The 25,295-nt window shown below is 43.9% G+C and overlaps 1 protein-coding gene across 1 annotated transcript in view; it reads right to left on the bottom strand.

Moving 5' to 3' along the window:
- Positions 1–3,735: 3,735 nt before the first annotated feature.
- The window catches only part of PTEN (phosphatase and tensin homolog), a 942,442-nt gene continuing 920,882 nt past the window's right edge, over positions 3,736–25,295 (bottom strand). The window contains exon 8 of the mRNA XM_044055599.1: positions 3,736–3,987. Coding sequence (XP_043911534.1) covers positions 3,736–3,987 — 252 coding nt within the window. The remainder of the gene's footprint in view (positions 3,988–25,295) is intronic.

The following is a 25,295-nucleotide window of genomic DNA, read 5'->3' as shown; positions in this document are numbered from 1 at the left end:
CTCAGAAATGTTCTCAATAATCAGCACTATATCTACTGGCAGACAGACCATACTTCTGTGTCCGTCATACACCCAGGAAGACAATTTTTTGCCAGGGTGTGGGGACAGGACATTTGTAGGTTCAACCTGAAGTTGGGAATGATTGGCATGCAATAAGCATCGTTCAGATAAATTCACCATGAAACAGGACCCGGAAGAAGGGGTCGTACTGTCTGTAAGGTGAGTATTTTGAACTTCAGTACTTTCAGAAAGGTATTTAAGGTATGCCAATCTAACACCTTTTCCAAATGAGAGCATCTTTTTGGGTACCAGAGTCTCTGGTGTAACATCCTTTTCCTGTCCATGTTACAAGAACTGGTTCTATAACCCCCTCCTTGCAGAAGAGATGGAGTACTCGAGAGAGAAGAATGTCTGGGTCTAGAGGGTGTGGGATTTTCCCTGAAGGGGGTACGATTTTCTGTTCATTGCCAAGAGTACCCTCACTGCATTATTCTTAGCACTCACTTGTCAGACTATTTGTGGCCAGGCTGCTGAGCTAAAGCTTGGTGAGTGAGCTTGGGGGTGATGAAGTACAGGAGGAAGAAGTGGTATGCCCAGAGTTTTACCACATTCTTTAGCAAGTGAAAAGCCTTTTCTGGGAAAGGAACCACTTTCACTTGGTTTGGAAGCCTTATCTGGCCATTTTCTAGTTACCCTCACTCTTGCTAGGCTGGCATGTCTACTTATTCTACCCTTTGAAGCTGGATGACTTAAGGGAGAATCTCGGAATATGAAACATTCTAGACACCCCATGCATCAATGTGCCTCTATTATCCCAATGGTTGCAGCAGGCTCAAACACAAATTCAGAATTTAAATGAGCATTCAACATCTCCTTTTTTAAATCCTTAGAAACATTCTGAAGTAACCAAGCAACTTTCAATACAACGTAAGTGGCTGCATTTCTAAAAATTGTCTGCCCCTCCCAAGACATTTCTCAAAGCATGCACTGAAACCAGAGCCACATTAGAAAAGCTTCACATAACACTTCTGTTCAGCAAGCAAAGATACAGTAAAGTCACATAAAACGTAATCACATTGTAAAATAAAATTTCCACATGGTGCCCGAATAACGTATTATAAAGACTAGATTACTAGTCTAAGATAACTATCTCCCCTGAGATTCTAACCACTTGCCAATTTTATCTAGTGATATAGAGTAAGAAGCAGCAAAAACTCTTGTTAGAGTTGGCAGCTGGAGAAATCACAAGCTGGGTCAGCTGACAAAACGCAGAGAGAGATGCAAGATCAGAGTACACACCATATACTTCCTCAGACTGTTTTAGGAACTGGTTCACTAGCCAAAGGAGTTTCATGTGCAGTTTTACAAACATTATGGTGACTACATACCTTTTGTACTTTGTTCCTCATCGGAAGGAACAGAATGCCCAGTTACCATTACATTTGGGAGGTCTTATGAAGGAAATTCCACAGCACAGAGAAAACCAAGAGAGACTCTTTACATTGACCAAGTCATTTTAATGTGAAATAAAGGCATGAACCCTGGACCAAGTAGCAGCAGCACATATACCGAAGGACAAACTACAAAAGGCTGTAGTACAAGCTACAATTCATGTTGAGGGAGCCTTAGGTGTTTTTGATAATGACAGACCCTTTCCTTTGTATGGCATGGGATATATAGTATGAAAGCCAGCAGAACATCATGACTTTGGACATTCCGTAACTCATCTTAGCTGGAGAAAATGATACAAATAACTTTTGTTAGTCTTCCTGACTGTTTTGGTTCTACATAAACAGAAATGTAAATGAGGGTGCACGCCCAGCCAGTATAATGTACATTCGCCTTTGTTGGAGAAATTGGAAAGAATACTGGGAGACTGACTGATGATTCGCAAGCCACTAAGAATAATTGACAGGAAGATGCACCAACTTTGCAGAAGATCAGATAGGGAGATTCTGAAGATAATGCATGGAACTCAAATTCTCTTAGCAGAGGTGATGACCAGCGAAACAGTTATCCAGGACAAGAACTTCATATCAACCTCGGCTGTAGGTTTGGGGTGGGGTGGGGGGCAGTCAAAAGTCTGTAAAAGAATGGTAATATCCAATGACAAAGCAAGCTCCCTGAGTGGAGGTCAAACTAGCAGTCCTGAGAAAGGCTTTGGAAAGTTTAAGGAATGCAATGAGAATGTGGCCTTCTCTAAAATGAAAACAATAAATAGCGACACTATACTTTGACAGCGGAACAGCTTGCCACATCCTGACACAGAGATGCGAGAAACTCCAGAATGGCTAGGTAAACGTGCTGAAAATGGATCCAACTTAACTGGAGGCCAAGACAGAAAATCTTCTCCATTTACTTTTGTAAATATTCCAGGTGGAAGGTCTCAGAGAAGAAGTTAAAATCAGAGACACAGAGGGAGAAATGTGGACTGTCTAGCCATCATCAGAATTGAAGAAATCATGTGGTTAGTTTTTTTTAAGACTGCAGTTTCAAGTGTGAGTTGACCCTGGCAGACGAGACAGAGGATCTGGTTCAGGGTCCATTACCCAGGGAGGGTGTTCTAGATGACGGAGAGAGGAAGAGAAAGCACCTCACTCTCTAGAGAAGGGGCAGAGACCATCACTGTTACATGGGTGTTAGGTAAGTTGTAGAGGAGTCAGACGGGCCAAATGTGCATCGCAGCATCCCTCAGTGACTGCCCCTCCTGTGGGATCAGGGCTAAGTACTTGTTGCACTTGGTGTTGTGGGGAGATGCAAAAAGATCTCCGCATGGTCAGCTCCAATGCCTGCATATGCACTCTGCTACTACAGCATTGAAGGACCACTCGCAAGGAAGGACAGACTTGCTCAACCTGTCGGGCTAGAACATTTTCCAGTATTATACTTTACTTACTACAGAATACACCTGACAAGGAACAAAACTCATCAAAAGTAGCATGTAACTTCCAATTCATAGTGGTCATAAAACATAGGAATATTCAAAAGGAACAAAGACAGCAAGACACAAACTGCTCCTTCCAAAACCGAAGCTCCTAAACAGATCTACAGATATACTACAAATGTGCAACTGTTGCAAGGCAAATTAACATATTTAGAAACTGTCTAGTCCAGGCAATATTTAAAATAACTTTAAATAGTTATATTTGCCTTATCACAGAAGGAAACAAACTTTATATTCTGTGGGAATCCTACCATGTTGTACACTCAAACCATTGATAAGCTCACCACTCCTGAATTCAGAAAATCTGATAATGGCAACTTCTAAAGTACTAGAATTTCAGTCTAAGGATGACAAAGTCATCTTCTGCAACACAGTGCCCCTGTGGCACAGGAAATCTCAATTTTCTAAGCTGCTAAAGTAGCAGAATCTACCTAATCAACACTTCAACAAAACAGCAGAAATTTGCTTTGCTACACCCTCTTAACAGTATATACTGCTAGTACTACCTCAGTAGACCTTAAAGCCATAAAAGGCTTCACAACAGCAAACTCAACTAAAAATAATTTAATATACTTAAGGAAACACTTGTGCTCATTTTTAATATATCATTGTTCTAGGCTATGAGACTGCATTCAGGAGTTCCAAGAGCTCAAAACACTGCTACAGTAATGGAGGTTGAAATTAACAAAATTACCAACTCACCTATCACATACTCTCCTCTACTCACACTTAGGCAAGTTTTCACTTGTAGAACTACTATGGTGATGTGATCTTAAAAATCAACATTGCCATTATATGAAAGTATGCCTACTGACCTTGAAGTTTGGAGAAAAGTTTTTGTTGGCTTTGTCTTTGTTTGCCTTATCTAGATCATTCTTTGTCAATGTAAGGATGAGATATTCACGGTCATTATCTGAGCGTTCTATACTGTGAGTTCCATCAAGGTCTTTGTCTGCAACAACACTGCCATTTTCTACTTTCTCTAAATTTTCATCTGGGGATGGTATGAAGAAAGTATTCACCCAAAAATGGAACATTTTATCCTAAAGAAAGAAAGAAAAAACGCATTACTTCTGTATAAAGAATGAAATCTAACGGCAAATGACAATCAAGTAGCGCTGTAGTGCCAAGTCAGTAACTTCAGCTACAAGCTGACTACCAACCAGTCATAAAAAAAAATTCAGAATCTTGCTGCTTGTTTTAGTTTTGGATTTCAAGCTAAATAACACATTCTTACCACATCAGCTTCTCTAAAGGAGAAACCACCTTGAAGGGTTTTTGGTTAGGTATTTCTTCTCTACCAAATCAGAGCTCAGGGATGTCCACATACTGTACTGTGTGTGCACTGGTGCAAGTAATGCAAAACCTACATAAACACTCCCAAAGTCTGTTCACTTCTTTGCCAAAAGCATGTACCTTCTTACAAATGAATACTCGTAACATCATATTTCTTCAACACATAATATGCAATTACTTCACTGACTTGCATGGAGTTTCCAACTGTTATAAGTGGTGGGGAAAAAAAGCTCATTCAAAAGGGAAAGGGTGGAGAGGTATTCTTAACCCTTCAAGCAACACCCTCTTACAGATCAACTGATATGGTAATAAAGTACCTGTTCCACCCAGTATCAAGGATTCTCCTCAATGGGTTCTTGGATGTGGTGAATCCTGGGCAGCTGACAAAGGTGAGCAGAGCCTGTCACAAAAATGAACAGCAAAATCCTGGAGTACAAACACAGACTCCCACCAAACAACTGTAGCTGAGAAAATAATGCTTACTGAATGGTGTACAACATGCGTACAAAAGAATATCAAATCATGTACAGAAGGAAGTCATTCAAACATTTTGCTAATGGGCAATAAGCCACAAAGTCAAACAACACAGCTGATTTACTCAAACTATCTCTTCCTGCAGCAAGGGAGGTTAGATGCACTTTCCTCCTAAGCTCATACATCAAAGGAGCTGATAAATATCCAGGGTAGAAATGTCTTCTGATTTCAACCACCACATTAAAAAAAAAAAAAAAAAAAAAAACAAAAAGTATAACAGACTGGTATACGAACAAGTTAAACACCCGAAGGAAATGTGAGTTTAGCATGAGAGCCATCAGATTTTTGTGAAACAGATAAACTAACACCCCTCTACACTAAAGCAAAAAATCCTGAGATCTCATGTAGAGGTCATGAAAATGGAATTTTCCAAAAGTGAGCACTTATGCTGTCAACCTACAATGCTCAACCTGCTCGAAAGGGTCCCTTATTATATGAATGAAAAATCAAGATCTCGAATGGCTGAAAAGTTGAAAATGCCGTTCTTCAAAATTGTTATTGGGGGGGGGGGGGCAAAGCCCCCCCCCACTAATTATATATACCAACTCCGAGATCTCACTACAGTGAGGAATGGGCAAATTTTCCGAATCTTCTCTCTCACAGCAGCAATCTTGAAGAATGGCATTTTCGACTTTTAAGCCGTTCAAGATCTTGATCTTTCGTTCATCTAATAAGGACCTGCTAGAAATGGGTCCAAAGTTACTCTGGTACCAAGGGAAAAGAAAACCATGGTTTTCTGAGAACACAGGTTTTTAAAATAAGTCAGTCTAAAGCCATGTGGAATGCTAACATGATCAAGGTCGGGTGTGTTTACGTCTTAAATTTTAATGGTAACCAAGATGGAGGTGGTGTGGCATGAATTACATATCAGAGAGATGAAACATTACTACTACTATTTATAACACACTGAAGGTGACCTCCAGAAGTGGTCACTTGAAGACTAGTATGTGGATAAAAGCAAAGTGCAGTTATGGGATCAAAGTGCTGTGGATGATCATTTCCATGGCTTGATGAGTACAAGTAGTGTACACAAGTCAGACGGCAAAAAGCTGAAGCATTACTGAGGTCACTTGTTCAAATGCAAATATGCCTGATAGCAACAAGTTTAAATACATTACAGTGGTCATTATGTCTTTCAGTTTCTTCTCAGAGAGGCAACAACCTAGAAAGTGGGAATCCTTTAGAAACAGGCTGTGTACAATAACCAAGGGTAGTTACGTGACTGAATTTGAAAGATCACCAATACGACTTGTTGGCGAGAAAAGTGCATCTGGTAGCAACATGGCCATTTTACTTGTGCAACTTCTTCACAGTCAAGCAAGGTGCACCCGCTCAGTGCATCTTAGCAGTAAAACTTAGTGAATGTTACATTATTCTGAAATACAGTGAAGATATAACCCATGTTTGGTTTACAGTTTGCAACTTTACTTCATAACCTCCTTAAAATAAATGTATTTGGATTCGGTTTTCAAAAATGCACATTTTTTTATTTTCAATTCTACATTTCTGCTGCTTGACTTCAAGCTTCAACAATGCCCATTCCAAATGATCCCTCTTCGTTGCAGCTTTTAATGTGTTAGTGGCCTACTGGTGTAACCCAGATCAGAAGGGTCACTTCTAGCTGGGGAAGCACCTACTCATGGAGGCCATGTAAGATGTTCCACCCAGGCACCGCAGAACAATATAGCACAGGTAAGCAGCCACCACACTGCAGATTTGCAATGAAGCTTTTTCTAGTCCTAATCCTCAGTGTGCTGGCATCTACTAGGCCAGACTGGCAATAGAGAGTCATCTGAAGATGTGCCTGTCCTAGAACCTTAGAATAGCCCTCTTACATGTCAAATATGGTGATGCCTTTCACTCTTGCTGGGGCTATGTCGCACTTTTCCACCCCCCAGAATAAGTTTTGTCCATGCTCCCTGTGACTTCAAGCACCCATGTTGTCACTCAGTCTAATCATATGAGCGATAGTCAAGGTTTTATCATGGTTACTGGAGTAGGCTAAACATGAACAATTTTACCCTCTCTCAAAGTGGCAAACATGCAATATATAAAAGTATATACCTACAGCTACACAACTGCATTTTGTACCACAACCCCCAGAAGAGTGAACAGTTTTTGTACAGTCACATAAAAGCGAATGCTCACAAAAATGTAAGTTCTTTTTTGTGTGCGTTTCAACCTGTTGGCTGCTTTCTATGGGAGATCACTTTGCAGTGGGACAAGGAATTTGTTCTTATCCTCCACTGTGCAACCTCAGAGTTGGCACATTATTAAAAACACAAATTTCAACACACAGGATATTTCTGTTGGGCTTAAACTCAATTAACTGAGGAACTGTGCTGCAGTTCAACTCAAATTTTAAACACAGTGAAATCCTGTGATACAGAACGGCATTTTCAATAAATTCCACGCAACTGCGGTGAGATACTAGGATGTAAAACAAATTATAAACTCAAGGTAACAGACATATGGGCCTTTCGCAAACTAGCAAAAGCAGTATTTTACAGGACTTCTGTTGCCACAATCTGGAATTATATTCCATTTCCAATGAAAGCCTGACATCTGCTAAACAGGGAAGGTAAAAATCAATGCCCAAAATTAAAATACACAAAGGTCTCATTACACCAAAAATTATTTCATCAGAAAATATATTTTCATATGCAACATGCCACAGCTAAAATGTTGCAGCTTTGAGTAACTGAATCAATGGAGTCAAATCAATATTTACATTGCCTGAAAACCCTGAGGTCAGAATAGCACTTGTGGGTGCATTTTGCATTGTAATGTCACTACTTTTTGAAAGCTGCCTACTGAAACCTCAAGGAGGGAATGAGATACAGTCTTTTGCACAGTTCCAGATGCAGGTATTCATATGCCTTCAATGTCACAATTTGTCATTTTGAATTCTTCTCAGTTTACGCTGAAGCGATTGTGTTGAATGTCTACTAAGGGACATTTTTAATGTCTTGCCCTTACTTCAGAAGTAAAAAAAAAGCTTATGCATTTCATCAGAAAAAACAGCTATGGAATGTTGCCAGAAGTGTAGTCATATCTGCAGACACAAAAGTGACAGTGGCAAATTCAGAACTGTGATGTACTGCAATCCTCAAGAGCAGAACATAAGCCTTAACAGTCTGTAGTTGACCATCATGTTATTATGGCCTGAAATTTTCATGATGACATCTCCAAACGGTTGAGATGGAACAGGATCAAGATGTAGCTGACCATATTTCTCCACCATGTCTGATACTTAAGAGTTATTTTTAGTTTACATTGTGAATGTTATGCTGAATGTCACACCTCAGTATGTAGAACACAATACTGAAGTACAATATTTCTTTATGGAGGTGTCCTATCAGAATTAACTTTCACTTCCCCTGACTAGGGAATACTTGTATCAAAGGAACAAATCTCACCAACATAAATTTCTATGTAAAAAAACATCACATGAAGACAGTTGTGCATCTATACTACCAAGGATAACCAGCAGTCTTCTACAGCCATTTTAGTACACTGCTCAAAGTTCAAAAAAATGTGCGTAGTTGGCACTTTTTTTCCCAGGACATGGTATTTTATTGGATTCATGTTAAGTATGTTCCTATGAAATGAGAACAAAACTATTTCCTCAGAAAGAGCACTTTTTTATCATTTTATACCTTATAGTAAAAAATGCTATTAACTGTTCTGATAGGCAGAGACTTGTATGAAATTCTGTTGTCTGCTTTCCCTAAAAGTTAACAGGCTGAGCAATGCACAAATGTGGGACTTGAGAGTCCTGTTTTGACATCATAGTACTTGAAACTGTGCAGAGTTACTGACATTTGAAATTGGGGAAAAATGCAGGGTAGAATGGTCTTTTGAAACTCAAAAACTGCATTATATGTACAATCAGTTGAAAACAAAAAAACTTTCAGTTCACTTCAAACTTAAAGTCAGAGACGCACACCAATTTTAGTCCTAAAAAGAAGCTGTACTTCTTGGGGGGGGGGGGGGGGTGTTAAGTTGAAAATGCAAAAAGCTTCCATTAAAATTTAAATGTTCCTTTGTCTCAAAAGTCTAATTCAAGGGTTACTGATAACCATATGCTTGGAAATCTGATAAAAATTAACACTTTTGGAGCTGTAGGTATTTATATGGAAACACGCAGCAAATGTAACTAGAAAAACACAGTTGTGTATATGAATACCATAAATGAAGATGAGTACTTTCGCTGTTGCAGCAATCTTTCAGATTTCCTGCCACAGAAGGTCTTGGATAGTCCGAACATCAGCAATTTGATCCTTTCCACCTGGCCCAGCAAACGCCCTCCAATCCGATGCGGGATGTATTAGGCTATCTAGTATCATTACCACAGGTCTTTCTGGGCCCCAAAGGTGGAACCACCACTCACTCTGCCCTGAACAGGGAACACAATGTGCTTGAGATCAGCCCCAGAAAAGGAAGCTAACCCGACTGGGGATGCGCAAAGAATGGGAGAACATATGTAAAGTGGAGATGGAGAAAGGGGAATGTAGTACCCACCACCAAACTAGGAAGAGGAGGAAGGGACAGAATAGTTACTGCAACACTGAAGACACTGTAAAGTACAAGTTGTGTAAGATCTTACCATAACAGTAGAAGTCCTACTTCTCACTTGTGTTGTACACCCTATTAAACAGCTATCCTGCCAAGGATAACCAAACATCTGGCAAGCGTACCAAAGCCTAATCTTTCAGGTGCCATACATCAGACATATCTGCCCCATGTCTAATGCTGAAGTACACAAGTGATGTACAAGCACCTACTGTTTAGAAGTGAACTGTTCCAGGAGAAAGAGCAACCCAATAAAAAAGCAAGTACATGCGCATTCAGAACGGAACAACCACCTCTTGGGCCAGAAGGAAAGAAAAAGAGCAGAAAAAGGGGTAGGACAGAGGGTCAGAATACTGAAAAAGTGAAAAGAAACTGTTAAAGTAATACCTTACACAGCTATACTGTGTCTTTTCTTATCAATGTTGCAGTACTCCTTACTAAAGGGACAGTACAAAAGCTACAGAGGGGATGGGAGGAGGAAGCTTCAGAGAAGCCCTCCAGTAACCCACTCAGGATGGCCCTAGCAAAACCAGTTCTGGCCTTAGAAATCACATTCAACTTACGAGTGTTTACCAAAGGTGTGTACAGAAGACCAAGTAGCAGTTTGCAAAATGGATCTAGTATCCAGACCCTTGAAAAAAAGCACAAGAGGAGGCAAACACCCTGGTTGAGTAAGCAGAAGCAGAGAAAGAAAGCTGCTTACCATGAAAAGAATAGCAAAAACTAATGACCTTAGAAATACAAGAGAAGATGGTTTGTGTATAAACAGCTACTCAACTTCTTGGAATGGAAAGAAAAAGTTTCTCAGATTTCCTTAGTCTTGTCAAGGTAATATCTGAGCTGTCTCTGTAGATCTAAAAGTATGGAGGAGTCTCTCACTATCATTGTGTGGAGAAGGGAAAATGAAGGAAGGTGAATAGCTTGATTTAAAGGCAAATCAGACACCTTGGGCATAAAAAATAAATTAGTAAGATGACAAACTGTCACTGTGGAAAACCAAAAAGGAACTGCCATGAGAACCTGAAGTTCAGAAACCCACTTGGCAGAAGGGCTACAAGCAACATGGTTCAAGTTCAATGCTGTAAAGAAGAAGAGACTGTAGGGTTCAAAAGAAAGCAGTCACTTTTTCAGGAAAAAAAGTTAAGGTCCCAAGGAGGAGGGATAATAATGTCTTTCAAAAATCACTTAACTTCAAATATAGAAGTGGCAGAATCAAAGGCATACAAGCAGAAAATGCCAACAAACGAGCTTTAATAAAACAGTATGCCAAACTAGAATTGAGCTGATCACACAAGTAAGATAGCACCATAAGAATACCACCACAGAAAAATGGTCAAGAGCACAAGATTAACATCAAATAGAAAATCTCTTCCATTCAGCTACACAGGATTTTCTAGTAGTAGATTTTCTGGCCTTCTGCAAAGGCATGTCCTCAGAGAATTGGTGTCTACATGGAATTGAAACCCTATCACCCAAAGCATCAACTGTAGTGTGATACTGGTCAATAACAAAGGGATCCCTTGTCCTGTGCGAGATCATCTATCCAGTGAGGAAAATTGTGATGCTTGCACCTGGTCAGATGAAATAAGAGAGGGAATCAATGCTGTCTGGACCAAAAGGGAGTCAACAAGATTTTGGGCCTGCCCCACATGATTCTGTGCAGGACTTTTGCCAACAGAGTTAACATGTACAGAAACATCGCCTTTGAAGAAAAAGACACTGTGTCCACTTTCTAAACCAGATAACGTGGAACTCTAGAACAGAATTAGGGGAGCTGACTGTTTGGCGGAAAGGCAAAAAGATCTACCTGCATAGCTCCCCATTGTACTATGTCCAGAAAAAGCTCCCTGAGAAGGGGTCTATATTACAAGATCGAAACTTTAATCGAATAACTAAAGAGCGATCTTGTAATATTGAAACCTAAAAATGTTGAACAGCCGATTTAATCCAGAGAAACACTTCCCTTATCCGTTATGTGGATTATGCCCTTTTCTCCAATTTGGAGAAATCTCGGAGTTGGTATATTTAGTTAGGGGGAGTGGGGGGCGAGGCCCCCCACTGGAATAGGGATTTTAAAGTTTTTTTCCATGCTGCCAAGGGAAGTGTTTCCCTGGGTTAATAAATCGGCCATTTGACATTTTCAGGTTTTGATATTACAAGATCAATCTTTAGTTATTTGATTGACTAAACATTCAATCTTGTAATATAGACCCCCTGAGAAGCATCCACTCGAAGATCTGCTCTAACTGCTCAGACTGTCTGTCACAAGACGGTGCTCAGAGGGGAAGGCAGTCAGCTTGCAGTGTTAGTTGTTGATTGCAAAATCAAGTCTGAAGAGCTAACCTGCAAAGGTGGTAAGATTTTGTATCCCCTTGCTTATTTATGCACCACATAACTGGTATATTCTCAACATTCTCAAAGGACCTGGATCCCAAAGAGGTTGCAAATTCCTCTGGTGGACTCAACCAATCTTAGAATCCAGGCCTGCCTTCCCAAGTTCCCTGTCCCCAATTCAGGACCTGTACACAGTTGCTTCCAATAAGGGTTGGGAAGCTCATACCAATTGGATATGGTGTTTGGTCTCCCCAGCAATAGATAGACCATATTAAGGAAGAGATTAGAGCCTTGATTCTCTGCCTCTTCATGCTTTACTTTTTTATTGACACCTGATTATCAGGAAAGTCCGACTAGGTAGAAATCTCCACTGAAAATGGGCTTCTACACAATTGGACTTTCCTGGTAATCAAACATCAAACAAGCAAAGCACGAAGAGCCAGAATCAGGACACCCCAATTTTGGTAACTGCAGAGACTGATGGAGAGTGGTAAGGTCTAGAATAGGGAGCCAACAGCCTTCCTTTCTGAACACCTGAAATACCCTGGAATATAATCACTTTCCTTTTTGGTGTTCTGATACTGGTTCCAATGAGCCCTATGAGCACAAATTGAGAATTTGAGAAGGGCCTCATTTTGATTTCTAGGAATATCTAGGAAACCTGAGCATCTTGATGGCTTTCTGAAAGTGAGCCTGTAACCATTTGAGATAATATTCAAGACCTACTTGTCTGAAGTGATGAGGGACCAATTTTCTTTGGACATGGATAGCCTTCCTCCTACATTTTTGGTAGAGGGTGGGGGCTACGGGAGAGGAATGGATAAGTCATTGCTGCTCTTGCCCAGGACCCTGTAGCCTAGAACTCCCCTGCCTGAGGGTTTCTGTGGATCACTGCTCGGACCTTTGTGATTGGTGCAGCATTTGAGGTCTTTCCCTCTGGTGTTTCCTTTGCTTGTTTTTTTGACTGAGAGGGAATGGACCAGTGTTTACTGGGAAAATTCCTACTACACCCAAGAGGTTGAACTTGGAAGAAAACTAACAGTCTGCATAGATTTTGCTTCATCTTCCATCTTTTTGAGAACAGCCTCAGTTTTTTGGCCCAGAAAGGAAGTTCTTGTCCAGGAGTGCATCCAGAAGGTTGGACTTTACACGGTCTGGAAGGGTCTGCTCCCTAAGCCAAGCATGCCTTCTAATCACAGAAGGCAATTGCAGCTCGGCTTCAGGCCTCCACACCATAGCCGCAGTGTAAAGTGTGTCTAGCCACATGGGAGCTAAAATGGAAAAGGTCCAACAATTCCTTGGAAATGTTCTTGCCCTCCAGGGAAGATATCTTTTGCTTCATTTGATCTAAAATAATTTGTTGGTATTTGACCATATGAAACTGGCAGCTAAGACAGATTCATCCTAGTCAGAATCCTCATCAAAAACAGAAGGTTGAGAAAATCAAGGGTAGGATCCCTCTCATTTTCCCTGGGAAAAGCTTCAAAGGGTGCTGGCCTCATGTGGAGCCAGACAAAAGTAACCATAGTAATGGATGCCAGGAACCCCAGAACACAAATTATTGCAGACAACTCCTGCAGAGGAAAAGGTGACAAAGTAAGTAGTCAAGGAAAGGACTTTAGGAGGAGAAAGCAAAGTCAGAATTGGCAAGGTCTGAATCCTGCAACACAGAAAGATTTTGGTTTTGAGAAGGGGGGGTAAGAACAGACTTCTTGAGATTTACGGTGAGCCCCACACTGTAGAGAAGCATGCATTAGTCATCTTGAAGAACAACTCACTAAGAGGAAAGAGAATCATGTCATTCAAATAAGGGAAAATTTGAATTCCTTGAAGTCTGCAGAAGGTTGCCACTGGGACCACACACTTGATAAAGCCCCTTGGAGCTGCATAAAGATCAAAAGGCAGAAAACTTAATAAGAGGAAGAAACAGAAAAACTTACTGTAAGGAGGGTTAATAGTAATGTGAAGGTCAGTATTCTTCAAAACCAGGGACACCAGAAATCCGGATGAAGCAACAGGGGGAAAGAGACTGTAGAAATCTTGAAAGATGGTACTGTTAAGAAAAGGTCTGGGGGGGGTTCAGAGTGGGCTTGCAAAATCCGCTCTTTCCTGGGTATGTTTTGGAATAAACAAACTAGGATTCGAATGAAGTACAAACCACTCAGTAAAAACTGTTTTAATTCTAGCGTTTCACTAGAATTAAAACAGTTTTTCTGAGTGGTTTGTACTTCATTTGAATCCTAGTTGCTTACCTATTTCAGTGTGGTGGTGTCGTGTTATATGTTTTGGAATAAGACTTCTTGCCATTCTAAGTGGTTAGAACTGTCTGAATGGTTCCTTGAATCAAAAGGTCCGGAAGAACCAAAGGAAAGTGAGAAGTTAGTAATGAGGTTTGGGAATAACCAAAAAGGGAAAAGGAGTTTCCAAACCACGAAACTGAATTAGGGAGAGCAACAAATCTGTAGTTATGCACTGCCAAACTGGAAGAGACAGTCAATCTGAGGGAGAGAGGAATCTATCTAAAGGGCAAAAAGTTGAATGTCAAACGGAGGCAGATACGATAGGAAAAGAAGGCTTTTGACACTTAGAACCCCGGAAGATATCAGGAAAAACATCTTGGAAGACCTCTTGGTCCTAAGAGGCTACCTCTGATACCTCTTCACAAAGGAAGACTTAAGATCTTGCATGACCTTCACTTCAACCTGCAAGGTCTTGAAAAGTTCAGCTGCTGCAGAGCCAAAAAGATCTTAATTATCCAAAGGACAGTCCAGCAACGTAGTCTGAATGTCTTCAGGAAGAGAACGAAGTCAAAACAAAGAAGATATCCTCATAACCTACACAAACAGATGCCCTAAAGGAAGCATCAGCAGCATCATAACTACATTCTACTGACGACCTACCTGGGAAGCAGAGCTCGGGAGAGAAACAGCATAGGATTTAGCTACCAAATCAAGCAAATCAGTAAGAGGTCCTACAAGTTGCGAAAGCAGGGCATATCTAGTCATACGGGTCTGGTAGTTTTTGTCTCTGAAAGCCGATGTGGCAGAACAGTAAGTTATGTACTCACCATAACGTTGGATGTATGTAGTCCATCTCACCTCACATTCTTCACCTGTGGGTTCGGAGCTGAATATCGGCTCCGACTCTGCCTATTTACTAGCTCGAAAGTCTTTGATTGGCTGGGCTAAGATGGTATCCCACAATATACTGCTCCACATCCCCAGATCTAGTTTGCTGCCAACAGAAGTGCAGGATGCCTCACCCAAACATACACATCCTCAACAAAGAGGTCCAACAAATTAACCAAAGGGACTCAGGAATACAAGAAGGACATGGTGATCCTCCAAATCCTCCAGGCCTGGGGGACGGTGGGGGGTAATGAAGAATGTGAGGCAAGATGGACTACATACATCTAACGTTATGGTGAGTACATAACTTACTGATGTCATGTAGTCCTATCTCGCCTACATTCTTCACCTGTGGGACAGCGTCCCTAGCACCTACTTCCTGGGTGGCTCAATGGAAAATACTCCTGAACACTGTGGAGCCAAAAGATGATCTGCACCTGGAAACCACATCCAATTTGTAATGGGAGACAAACGTGTGAGGAGAAGCCCACGTTGCAGCTGCACATATATCATCCATCGATAGCCTAGCCTGAAAGGCTGTGGAAGTGGAAACAGCTCTTGTAGAACGTGCTCTGACTGGAAAGGGCAGACTCTTCCCCCCCTGCCTGATAAATGAGACGCAACCAGCTATCCACCTAGAGATGGTGACCTTGGAAACCGCAGACCACAAGCGATTCTCTGAAAACGAAACGAAGAGCTGGTCTGACTTCCTCCAATCTTTTGTCCTATGTAGATAAAAGCGTAGTTGTCTATGAACATCCAACAGATGAAACTGGTAACTCTGCCTTGTTGGAAAAATTGGGGAAGACGACCGGCAGTTCAATGGACTTATTAATATTAGATAAGGAAGCCACCTTGGGAAGAAAGGATGGGTTTGGTCTCAGAGAGACTATCTTTATGGAATATCAAATATGGGGGCTTGATGGATAGGGCCTGGATTTCTGAGACTCATCTAGCTGAGGTGACAGCTATCAAAAAGGCAGACTTCCAAGTAAGAAATTTAAAGTCGCAGGAGGCCGCAGGTTTGAAGGGTGGGAGAGTGACAGCCTGCAGAACGAAATTGAGGTCCCAGGGCATAACAGGTTGAGATACAGGGGAACGAAGCAGAAGAGTGCCTTTCAAGAATGCTTTACACAGCCTGTGTGCCATTAAGCTAGGTTCGTAAGCTACATGAAAATTTGAAATAGCCGCCAGCTGAACTTTGATGGTGGCTGAGGCAGACCCTTGATAGAACAAAGCAGATAGAAATTCCAAAACTGAATTGATGGGGGCTGTGTAGGGGTCAATACCTTTGGACTGGGCCCAAATCGAGAACCTTTTCCACTTACTAGAGTAGATCTTCCTAGTGGACGGTTTATGGGAGGACGAAAGAATATGGACCACGTCTGGAGAAAAATCATGACATCTGACTACGGATGGAAGTGGAGTAGCCAGGCAGTCAGCCGAAGCGTCCCCAGTGAGGGGTGGAACTGTCCCGACATATGTCAGCAAGTCCGGACGAGGGTCCAGAGTATCCACAATGTAAGGTTGAAGGAAAGAGAACCATACTTGACGAGGCCAGTGTGGTGCGATCAGAATCAACCTGCTTCCCAAGGATAGCGCTTTCTGAATTACCCTTGAGATAAGGGGAAATGGAGGGAAAGCATAAAGTAGACCCAAGGGCCAGTTGTGCGCAAGAGTATCCCTTGGAGACTCCCCTGGTGGGGGGATCAGCGAGAAGTAGCTGCTGCATTTCGCATCGAGGGGACTGGCAAAAAGATCGCAGCAAGGCTGACCCCATCTGCTGAATATGCTTTCCGCCACCTGGCGGTTCAGGGACCACTCGTAGGGCATGAGGATCGCCCTGCTTAGCTTGTCTGCAATCACACTGATTTTCCCCGGGATGTGCGTTGCCACCAAGGACCATTGGGAAGCTATCGCCGAATTCCACACTCTCATGGCCTCCATGCACAGAGGGTAAGATCGGGTTCCTCCTTGTTTGTTGAGATACCACACTACTGACATGTTGTCTGAGTGTATTGCAATAGTCCCTAGAGGGAGGACATCCTGAAATACCTGCAACGCAAAAAGCATTGCCCTCATCTCTAGGACATTTATGTGCAAGTCTATCTCGTGCTCCTACCACGTGCCTTGGACCATCCTGCCGAGATAATACCCCCCCCCCTATCTGGGAGGCATCCGTGGTCACTGTGGCTACCGGGTCGGGTGGTACAAACGGTTTTCCTACATTTAAGTTGTTGGTGCATAGCCACCACCTGAGGTCCTGCATCTGCCTGTGATTAAGATCGGATGGGATAGTGGTAGTCTTTGAAAGGACCACTGGGCGAATAGGAGCCATTGCAGAATTCTCACATGTAACCTCGTTAACGGAACCATCATGATAGTAGACGCCATTGTCCCCAGTTATTGAAGAACTAGCCTTGCCTTCATGCATCTCAGAGGCATCATCGTACGAACCTGTTGTTGTAACCCCGTGATCCTCTCCAGTGGTAGGAATGCCCTCAATCGAATAGTGTCCAACTCTGCTCCTATAAATGAGACACGCTCTGTGAGGGTAGCAAGGCAGATTTTTTCCAGTTTATTGTAATGCCTAACTGGTGACATAGATTAATGGTAGTATCTCTGTTTTGACAAAGTAGATGCTTGATGGGGGCAGAGAGGAGCCAGTCATCCAGGTATGGAAACACCTGGAATCCTTGATGTCTCAAGTGAGCTGTCACCACTGCCATGCACTTGGTGAACACCCTGGGGGCTGTGGTGAGACCAAAGGGCAGGGCTCGAAACTGGAAATGCCTGGCTACCAGCCAGAAGCGTAGGTGACATCTGGATGCTCTGTTCATTTTGATGTGGTAGTAAGCATCCTTCAGGTCGATGGAGCACATCCATACTTCTTTTCCCAACAATGGGAGAATCGATTGTAGCGTGACCATCCGGAATTTGGACTTGGGTACGTAATGATTGAGTTGGCTGAGATCCAAAATGGGTCTCAGGTCCCCCGTTCTTTTCGGCACCAAAAAGAATCTTGAGCAAGTCCCTAATCCAGTCTGGTCTGGGGGGACTGGTTGGATGACTCCTTTTTCCAGCAGCTGAGAAAACTCTGACGCTGCTTGATCCCTTTGACTGGGTGGAACGTCTGGGATCCTTTTGACGGGAGGGGGTGCAGAGTAGAATGGGATGGTGTAACCTCCGGCGATTATCCCTAATACCCATCGGTCCTGGGTGATGTTGACCCAGGCTTCCGGATACCGGGAAATTAGAACCCCGACTGGCTCCGGAGAAGCACAGTCGGGCACACCCTCACGAATGAGAGTATGGGGAACCACGAAAAGAATCGCGGTCCCCCGATTTGCAGGAGACACCTCTGCCTCTGGGGCGACGTCTCCCTGAATACGACCCCCCTCCCCTGCCTCGGGAGGGGGTCTCACCTTGTGCGGCAGGAAAAGGCCTTTGTGATTTCTTGAACTACATCTTTTCCCCTCGCTGAGCCTTGGGGTAAGGTCTCGACGGGAGGGAAAAACGGACCCCTACGGCAGACAAGGTCTTTCCCTCTTGCTCGCACCTGGTGAGGGTGTCTTTCACTTTGGTCCCGAACAAGGAGGAACCATCAAAGGGGGCATCAGTGAAGGAAGACTTAAAGGCCTCCGCAAAGTGACACAGGCGTAGCCAGGCTTGCCTCCTGAGGGCCAACCCTGAGCTAACCACCCTACTCGCTCCCTCGGCTGTGTACGAAATAAGTCGCACGGACAAGTTAACGATGGAGTGGAGGGTAGACAGCTGAGCGTTGACAGTCTGGGCCACCGCCTCAGGTACGTTACCCGCTAGAGTATCTCCTAACTCCTTAAGGAGATCTCTCTGGAGCAGTGTGAAATGAGGCAAATAATTCAGTGACCACAAGGTAAAGGTAGCTGGAGACAGGGTACGCTTCCCGTACCGGTCCATAGTCCTTTTCTCCTTGTTAGGAGGATGGACCGAAGAGGAAGACTCAGCAATTTCCTTCTGGGTGGCTGCCGCCACCACCATAGCATCTACCGGGACTCCCTTTGTTAAAAATTCTTTTTCTTGGGGAGCGGACAAAAATTTGTTGGGGCGTCGAGGAACAGGCTCCACTGAGTCAGGACTCTCCCACACCCTTCGACAAAGAAGGTCAAGGAGCTCGAAGGGTGGAGACACCAAGGAGGCGGAGGGCTGAACGCCAAAAGCCTTAAGGAATACTGACTCCTCCTCGGGGGGTTTGGAGGGCCAGTCTCTCTTTCAGGATCTCCAGTATATCGGAGAACGAAACATCCTCAGAGGAAGACTTGGGGACCCCTCAGATTCCTCAAGGTCAGTATCGGATGTGAGGGACTCGTCCTGGGAGTCTTTGTGCTTCCTCTTGCACATTTTCTTTCTGGGGATTCCTCAGGCATGGGCTCTGAAGGCCCCTCAGAAGGAAGGGGACCGCTCGTGGGGGTATCCTTAGGCCCTGGCGCTCTGCTATCCAAAGATAGGTGGGCGTCAAAAGCTCTCGCCGGTGTTGTGGGGGAAGGTAGAACCGACCCGAGAGAAGTAGCTGACCTAGCCAGCACGCTCCGCATAGCCTTGAAGGCAGGACCTCCCGAATCGGAGGACCGACCCTCCCTCCAAGGCTATGACCAGGACTGGTGTCCCCGCAGCAGAGGTACGAGAGGGAGGCTTGGAACCGAAGGGTGTTCCGAGGCATCCCCCTCGGGCCCGACCGAGGAGACTGGAGTCTCGAACCCTGTGGACGGAGCAGACAAGGTCGGAGCCAACGCGGGCACCGATAAACCCTGCTGGGGTATCAGAGCTTATGCAGGAACGTCTCTCGGAGCGGAGCTTACCGGCTCCGACGACAAGGATGCGCTCGGAGGAGGAATAGCAGAAATAAGCTTAGGAGCCGGCTCTGGAGCAGACTGGGTAGGAGCAGAGAAACGTTTGGCCAACACCGGCGACTGTAGGAGCCTCTGCACCACCCTATCTACATCCAAATCAGAAAGCCTAGAGGACTTGGAGGAGATGGATGGAGACCTAGACCTCCTATCTGGAGAACACTGCCTCAAACTTGGCGACCGGCTCCGAATTGGTTCCAGTACGATCGGAGCGGAAGCAGACTCACTAGACACAGCTACCTCCTGCGGCTCTGATAACGGTGGAGCAGAGGAAGCAGACTCAGTAATCGTGATTTTGGAAGGTGGCTCCGAAGCCACAGATGGAGCCGGAGACCTTTTCTTGTATTTAGAGGATTTAGACTTCGACTGGGAGCTTGGGAGCCGAACCTAAATCCTCCTCAAAAGACGGTTTAAGCAGTCCCTTTAGGATTAATTTGTTTTTCCTCTCTTGGAGCACCCGTGGACTAAAGGAGTGGCAGAAACTGCACGACTCCTGAAGGTGGATGGCTCCAAGAGAGTAAACACAGACCGAGTGTCCATCTGTGATGGACATCTTATAAGAACACTTCGTACACTTTTTAAAGCCCGAGGGCTTATGCTCTTTCTGCTCCTTAGACATTCTAAGGCCACAACCGTATCAGCCGCTACTGACAAAGGGCGGGAAACTGCTCACACAGAAACTGCAAGTCCACACAAGCACAACAAACAAAGCAGGCAATGGGGAGAACCTCTAACTAAAACGGTTCTCCTCTTAACAAAACGACAACACACCAAATGACAGTCAGACAAACACCACAATGGAGGACTAGGTCCTCTAACTGAAACGGGCCTAGCCCGAGGGAAGTTAGGGATATCACAACACAGAAAAAACTCTCAACTCACAAGAGACTAACGCAGCAACAATAGCTAACAAAATGCTCTATTAGGCTAATAACAATCAGTAACATTTTCACAGGAAAAAAGGTTTTATCAGTACTTGACCACAGCCAAGTCGAGACCACGTCAGAGCTCTACAAGCGGCAAACGAGATCTGGGGATGTGGAGCAGTGTATTGTGGGATACCACCTTAGCCCAGCCAATCAAAGACTTTCGAGCTAGTAAATAGGTAGAGTCGGAGCAGATATTCGGCTCCGAACCCACAGATGAATAATGTAGGTGAGATAGGACTACATGACATGCACAGTTTTTCTCATACCTGTCCAAAGCATAACTGTCCCTATCAGAGGGCAAAAGTTTGGAAGAGAAGAGCAATTTATAAGCTTTGTCATTGGCCAGGAAAATCACTGCAGTGTCAGGACGACTTTTTATAAAAGCTTCTGGAACTTTACAGAACTTATACTACTTTGGAGTAGGGGGTTAGAAAGCCAGGAGCCTGTGAGGCAGAAAAGGTGTCCAAGAGAGTACCTAAGACAGAAGGAAAGTACAGTTGTGTACACTTACCATAAATGTGGATGTTCTAGTGTAGTCACTGTTGCAGTCATCATATTTGGGTTATCTACCTGCAGGTAGCCCTCAGCCGGCCTGAATACCAGAGTCTTCGGACTTCTGCGTCGGATGCTGCTGCTTCTTCCATGACGTCAGGGGTATAAAACGTGCAACCGGCGCCATTAAATCAGTTTTTCTTGCCTCAAATGTCAGGTGCCTCCACAATGGGAAGCAATTATATGGAATGGAACAGCCCCAGCAAAAAGCAAATACACATGATATAATATATACCAAACAAAAAAAGGAAAGGTAGAGCCAAGAGAAGTCTGGGGTTGGAGGAAGGGTAACCAGGACTGCAACAGTGAATACACTCGAACATCTACAATTATGGTAAGTGTACACAACTGTACTTCGTTCTGTGTGTTTCACTGTTGCAGTCATCACATTTGGGTTGATTCCTATAGCTATGGAAGGATGGAGGCAGTTAAAGAGCATTGGAGCTAGCAATCAGGTCCTGTAAGACTGCTGTGGCAAATCCAGCTCAAGATTTAGAAAAGATAGGCAGGTGGTAATGCTTGGTGAAAGTATGTACAGATCCTCCAGGTGACAGCTTCCAGGATGTCCCTGGTAGGAACTCTTCTAAGAAATGCTGTAGAGGTAGATGCAGCCCTGGTAGAATGTGATCTTATCCCCTGTGGGGGTAGGTTTTCAATGGTGCTTGTAGCAGAAATGGATGCAATGGGCTATCCATTTGGAAATAGTTTGCTTTGAAATGACTTTCCCCTCTGCCTCTACAGCAAAACTAACTAGCAGCTGGTCACACATTCGGAGGCGCTTAGTTCTGTTCAAGTAGAATCTAAGCTGTCTGTGCACATCCAGAGAATGCAGCATCTTTTCCTTTCCACCTTATTTTGAGGATTAGGGAAAAAAAGTGGGCAAATGAATGGACTGGTTTAGATCCACACTGGACACCACCTTGGGCATAAAGGATGGATTAGCCCTGAGGGAAACCCTGTCCGGATGGAAGATAATGAAGGGTTCCACTGCCATGACAGCCTGCAGTTCAGACACTCTTCTTGCTGAAGTAATGGCTAGTAGTAGGGCCGTTTTCCAGGAAAGGAATTTGAGGTCTGCTGTAGCAGCTGGTTCGAAGGGTGGAAGACTGAGTTTTTCCAATACAAAGTTAAGGTCCCAGGCTGGAGTGGGAGCTCTCCTGGGGGGCCTTAAAATTTTGGCCCCTCTAAGGAATTGTTTTAGCAGGGGATGAGAGAAGAGGGGTGGCTCAGTATTATAATGAGCTGAAATGGCATAGGCATGAATTTTAATTGAGGAGAAAAGATGGGCCCTTGTGCAGTATTTCTGTTAAATAATCTAAAATATGGGGTAAGCTGGGCAGCACTGTGCCCTTTCCCAGAGCCTGGCTCCAGGAACTGTATCTTTTCCACTCATCTGAATAGGATTTTCTAGTACTAGGCCTCCTTGCCTCAAGAATGACATCCAGCACCTGCTTCCTGAAGGTTGCTAGGGTTGAGCTCAGGGAATTAGCCAGGCTGCAAGGTTCAGGGATTGAAGCTGAGGGTGTAGAATCCGGCCCTCCTGCTGGGACAGCAGGGCGGGGGTCAGTGGCAGGTGCCATGGCTGTAGCCTTGTCAGACTACGCAAAAGGGGATACCCACTGCTGGTGTGGCTAGTCTGGGGAAATCAGTATTGTCCTCAGCTTGTCCTGTTTGATCTTTAACAGAACCTTCGAGAGGAGAGGGGGAAAGGCATAAATAGAGAGGCTTTCCCAGGAAAAGGACAGGGCATTCACTTTCCAAGCTTGACTGTGGGGAGTTCTGGTGCAGAATTTGTTCAATTGGTAGTTCTGAGGGAAGGCAAACATGTCTACCTGTGGTATCCCCTATTCGTTCCTCAAGAGCTTGAATATATTGGTTTCCAGTTTCCATTTGTTTGGGTCTATGGGATTTCTGCTTAAATCTTCTGCAAGTGAATTTAGTTTGCCTGGCACGAATTGAGCTTGTAGGTTCACTTGGAAGTTCAAGGCTGTGTTCCATACAGCCATGGTTAGTCTGCATAGTGGGTATGAATGGGTTACTCCCTGCTTATGTGCCACATAACTTGTGTTGTCTTGTCTTTACCAGTAGTTGTCCTGGAAGAATAAGGTTCTTGAAGGCGGTCAGAGAATTTTGGACAGCTAACAGTTCTTTCTAACTGATATGCAGGTGCATCTGTTTTGGGATCCATTTGCCCTGAATGCACTGCCCTGTCATGTAAGCCCCCCATGCGCAGTCTTATGTGTCTGTTAGGGTTTGGGCGGTAGGGGGTAGAGTGAAAGGGAGTCCCCTGTTGTGGTAGCAGGCCTCTGCCCACCAAAGGAACTCTGTCCTTAGACAAGAAATGATAGGAATCACTGTTACCAGGTCCTTAGAATGATGACACCATAGACTTTTCAGATACCATTGAAGTTTCCTCATATGCAGTCTTGCATATGAAATTAACAGAATGCAACCCCAGGGCCTGCAGGATCTTCCTTGTAGAGAGATGGGCTTTTGTGGCCAGTAGGTTGTCAAATAAACTTGTTTTTCTGGAGTGAGGAATGCCATCTGGGAAGTTGTGTTCAAGCTTGCTCCCAGGAATACAATCTGTTGGCAAGGTACTAGGTGTGATTTCTTCTCGTTGATGGTGTACCCAGTGAGGTTAGAAGTCTTTTTACAAATGCTAGGTGTTGAACAGCAAGTCCTGACTTTCTGCCTGAATCAGGCAATCGTCCAAGTATGGGTATATATGAATATTTCTCTGCCTGCAAAATGCAATGGCTGGAGCTAGGCACTTCGTGAATACCCTGGAGGCAGTACATAAGCCAAAGGGAAGTGCAGAGAACTGATGGTGCATGGAGCCCATCCTGAAACAAACATAGGTATAGTCTCTGCAGGATTCCCTTTTTGGGATGTGCAGGTAAACTTCCTTTAAGGCTAGGGTTGCCAGCATAGGAAGAACCTGTTGAAGTTAGCATTTTGAATTTTGGAACCACCAGAAAGGTGTTGAGAATAGACAGGTCCAGGATAGGACGCCAGGAGTTTTCTTTTCTGTGAACTAGGAAAGTACAGTTGAGTACACTTACCATAAATGTAGATGTTCAAGTGTATTAACTGTTGCAGTCATTACATTTGGGTAATCCTGCTGGCAAGGTTGCCCTCAGTCGGCCTGAATTCCAAAGTCTTGGGTCCTACGTCAGCCGCTGTCGCCCCTTCCCTGACGTCAGGGGTATAAGAAGCAGCCAATGCCATTTTCTTCAGTTTTTCTTGCCCCAGATGTCACGTGCCCCCTAAAAGGGTAGCCAAAATGAATACACACACACATATATATATATATATATATATATATATATATATATATATATATATATATATATATTATAAAAATACATACACCAATATAAACTTTACCTTCATCTACAAGCAAATACACCACATAAGTTGTATAAATCAGAGAAGGAAAGAAAAGTTCCAGCAGAAAAAAGGGGGATGGCGGGTGGGTAACCTGGACTAACAGTGAATACACTCTAACATCTACATTTATGGTAAGTGTACACAACTGTATTATGTTCTTAGTGTTTCACTGTTGCAGTCATTACATTTGGGTAGAGTCCCAAAGCTATGGTTGGGAGGCTGGAGCTAAACAGCTGTAGGAGCGGCTATGAGGCCCTGCAGAACTGCAGTGACAAAGCCTGCCCTGGATTTAGAGTAGAGTGGCAGATGATAGTGCTTTGTAAAGGTGTGCACTGAACTCCAAGTAGCAGCCTCTAAAATATCTTTGGTTGGTACTCCCCTGAGAAAGGCTGCTGAAGTGGCTGCAGCTCTGGTTGAGTGTGGCCTAATACCCTTAGGCACTGGCTTAACATGGTGTAAATAGCAGAAATGAATGCAGTGGCCTATCCACTTTGAAATAGTCTGCTTTGAGATAGCTTTTCCTTGTGATCCTGCAGCATATGCCACTAGTAATTGCTCTGACTTCCTGAAAACTTTGGTTTTGTCCAAGTAGAATCTAAGTTGTCTGTGTACGTCCAAAGAGTGCAGAATTCTCCCCCCCTTGTTCTGTGGATTTGGATAAAAAGCTGGCAGATGAATAGTTTGGTTAAGAGCCACACTGGAAACCACCTTAGGCATAAATGTA

Source organism: Protopterus annectens, chromosome 14.part0, assembly GCF_019279795.1.
Source record: "Protopterus annectens isolate FY-2018-M chromosome 14.part0, PAN1.0, whole genome shotgun sequence".
NCBI classification, from domain to species: domain Eukaryota; kingdom Metazoa; phylum Chordata; order Ceratodontiformes; family Protopteridae; genus Protopterus; species Protopterus annectens.
This window is presented reverse-complemented; position numbering and strand designations above follow the sequence as displayed.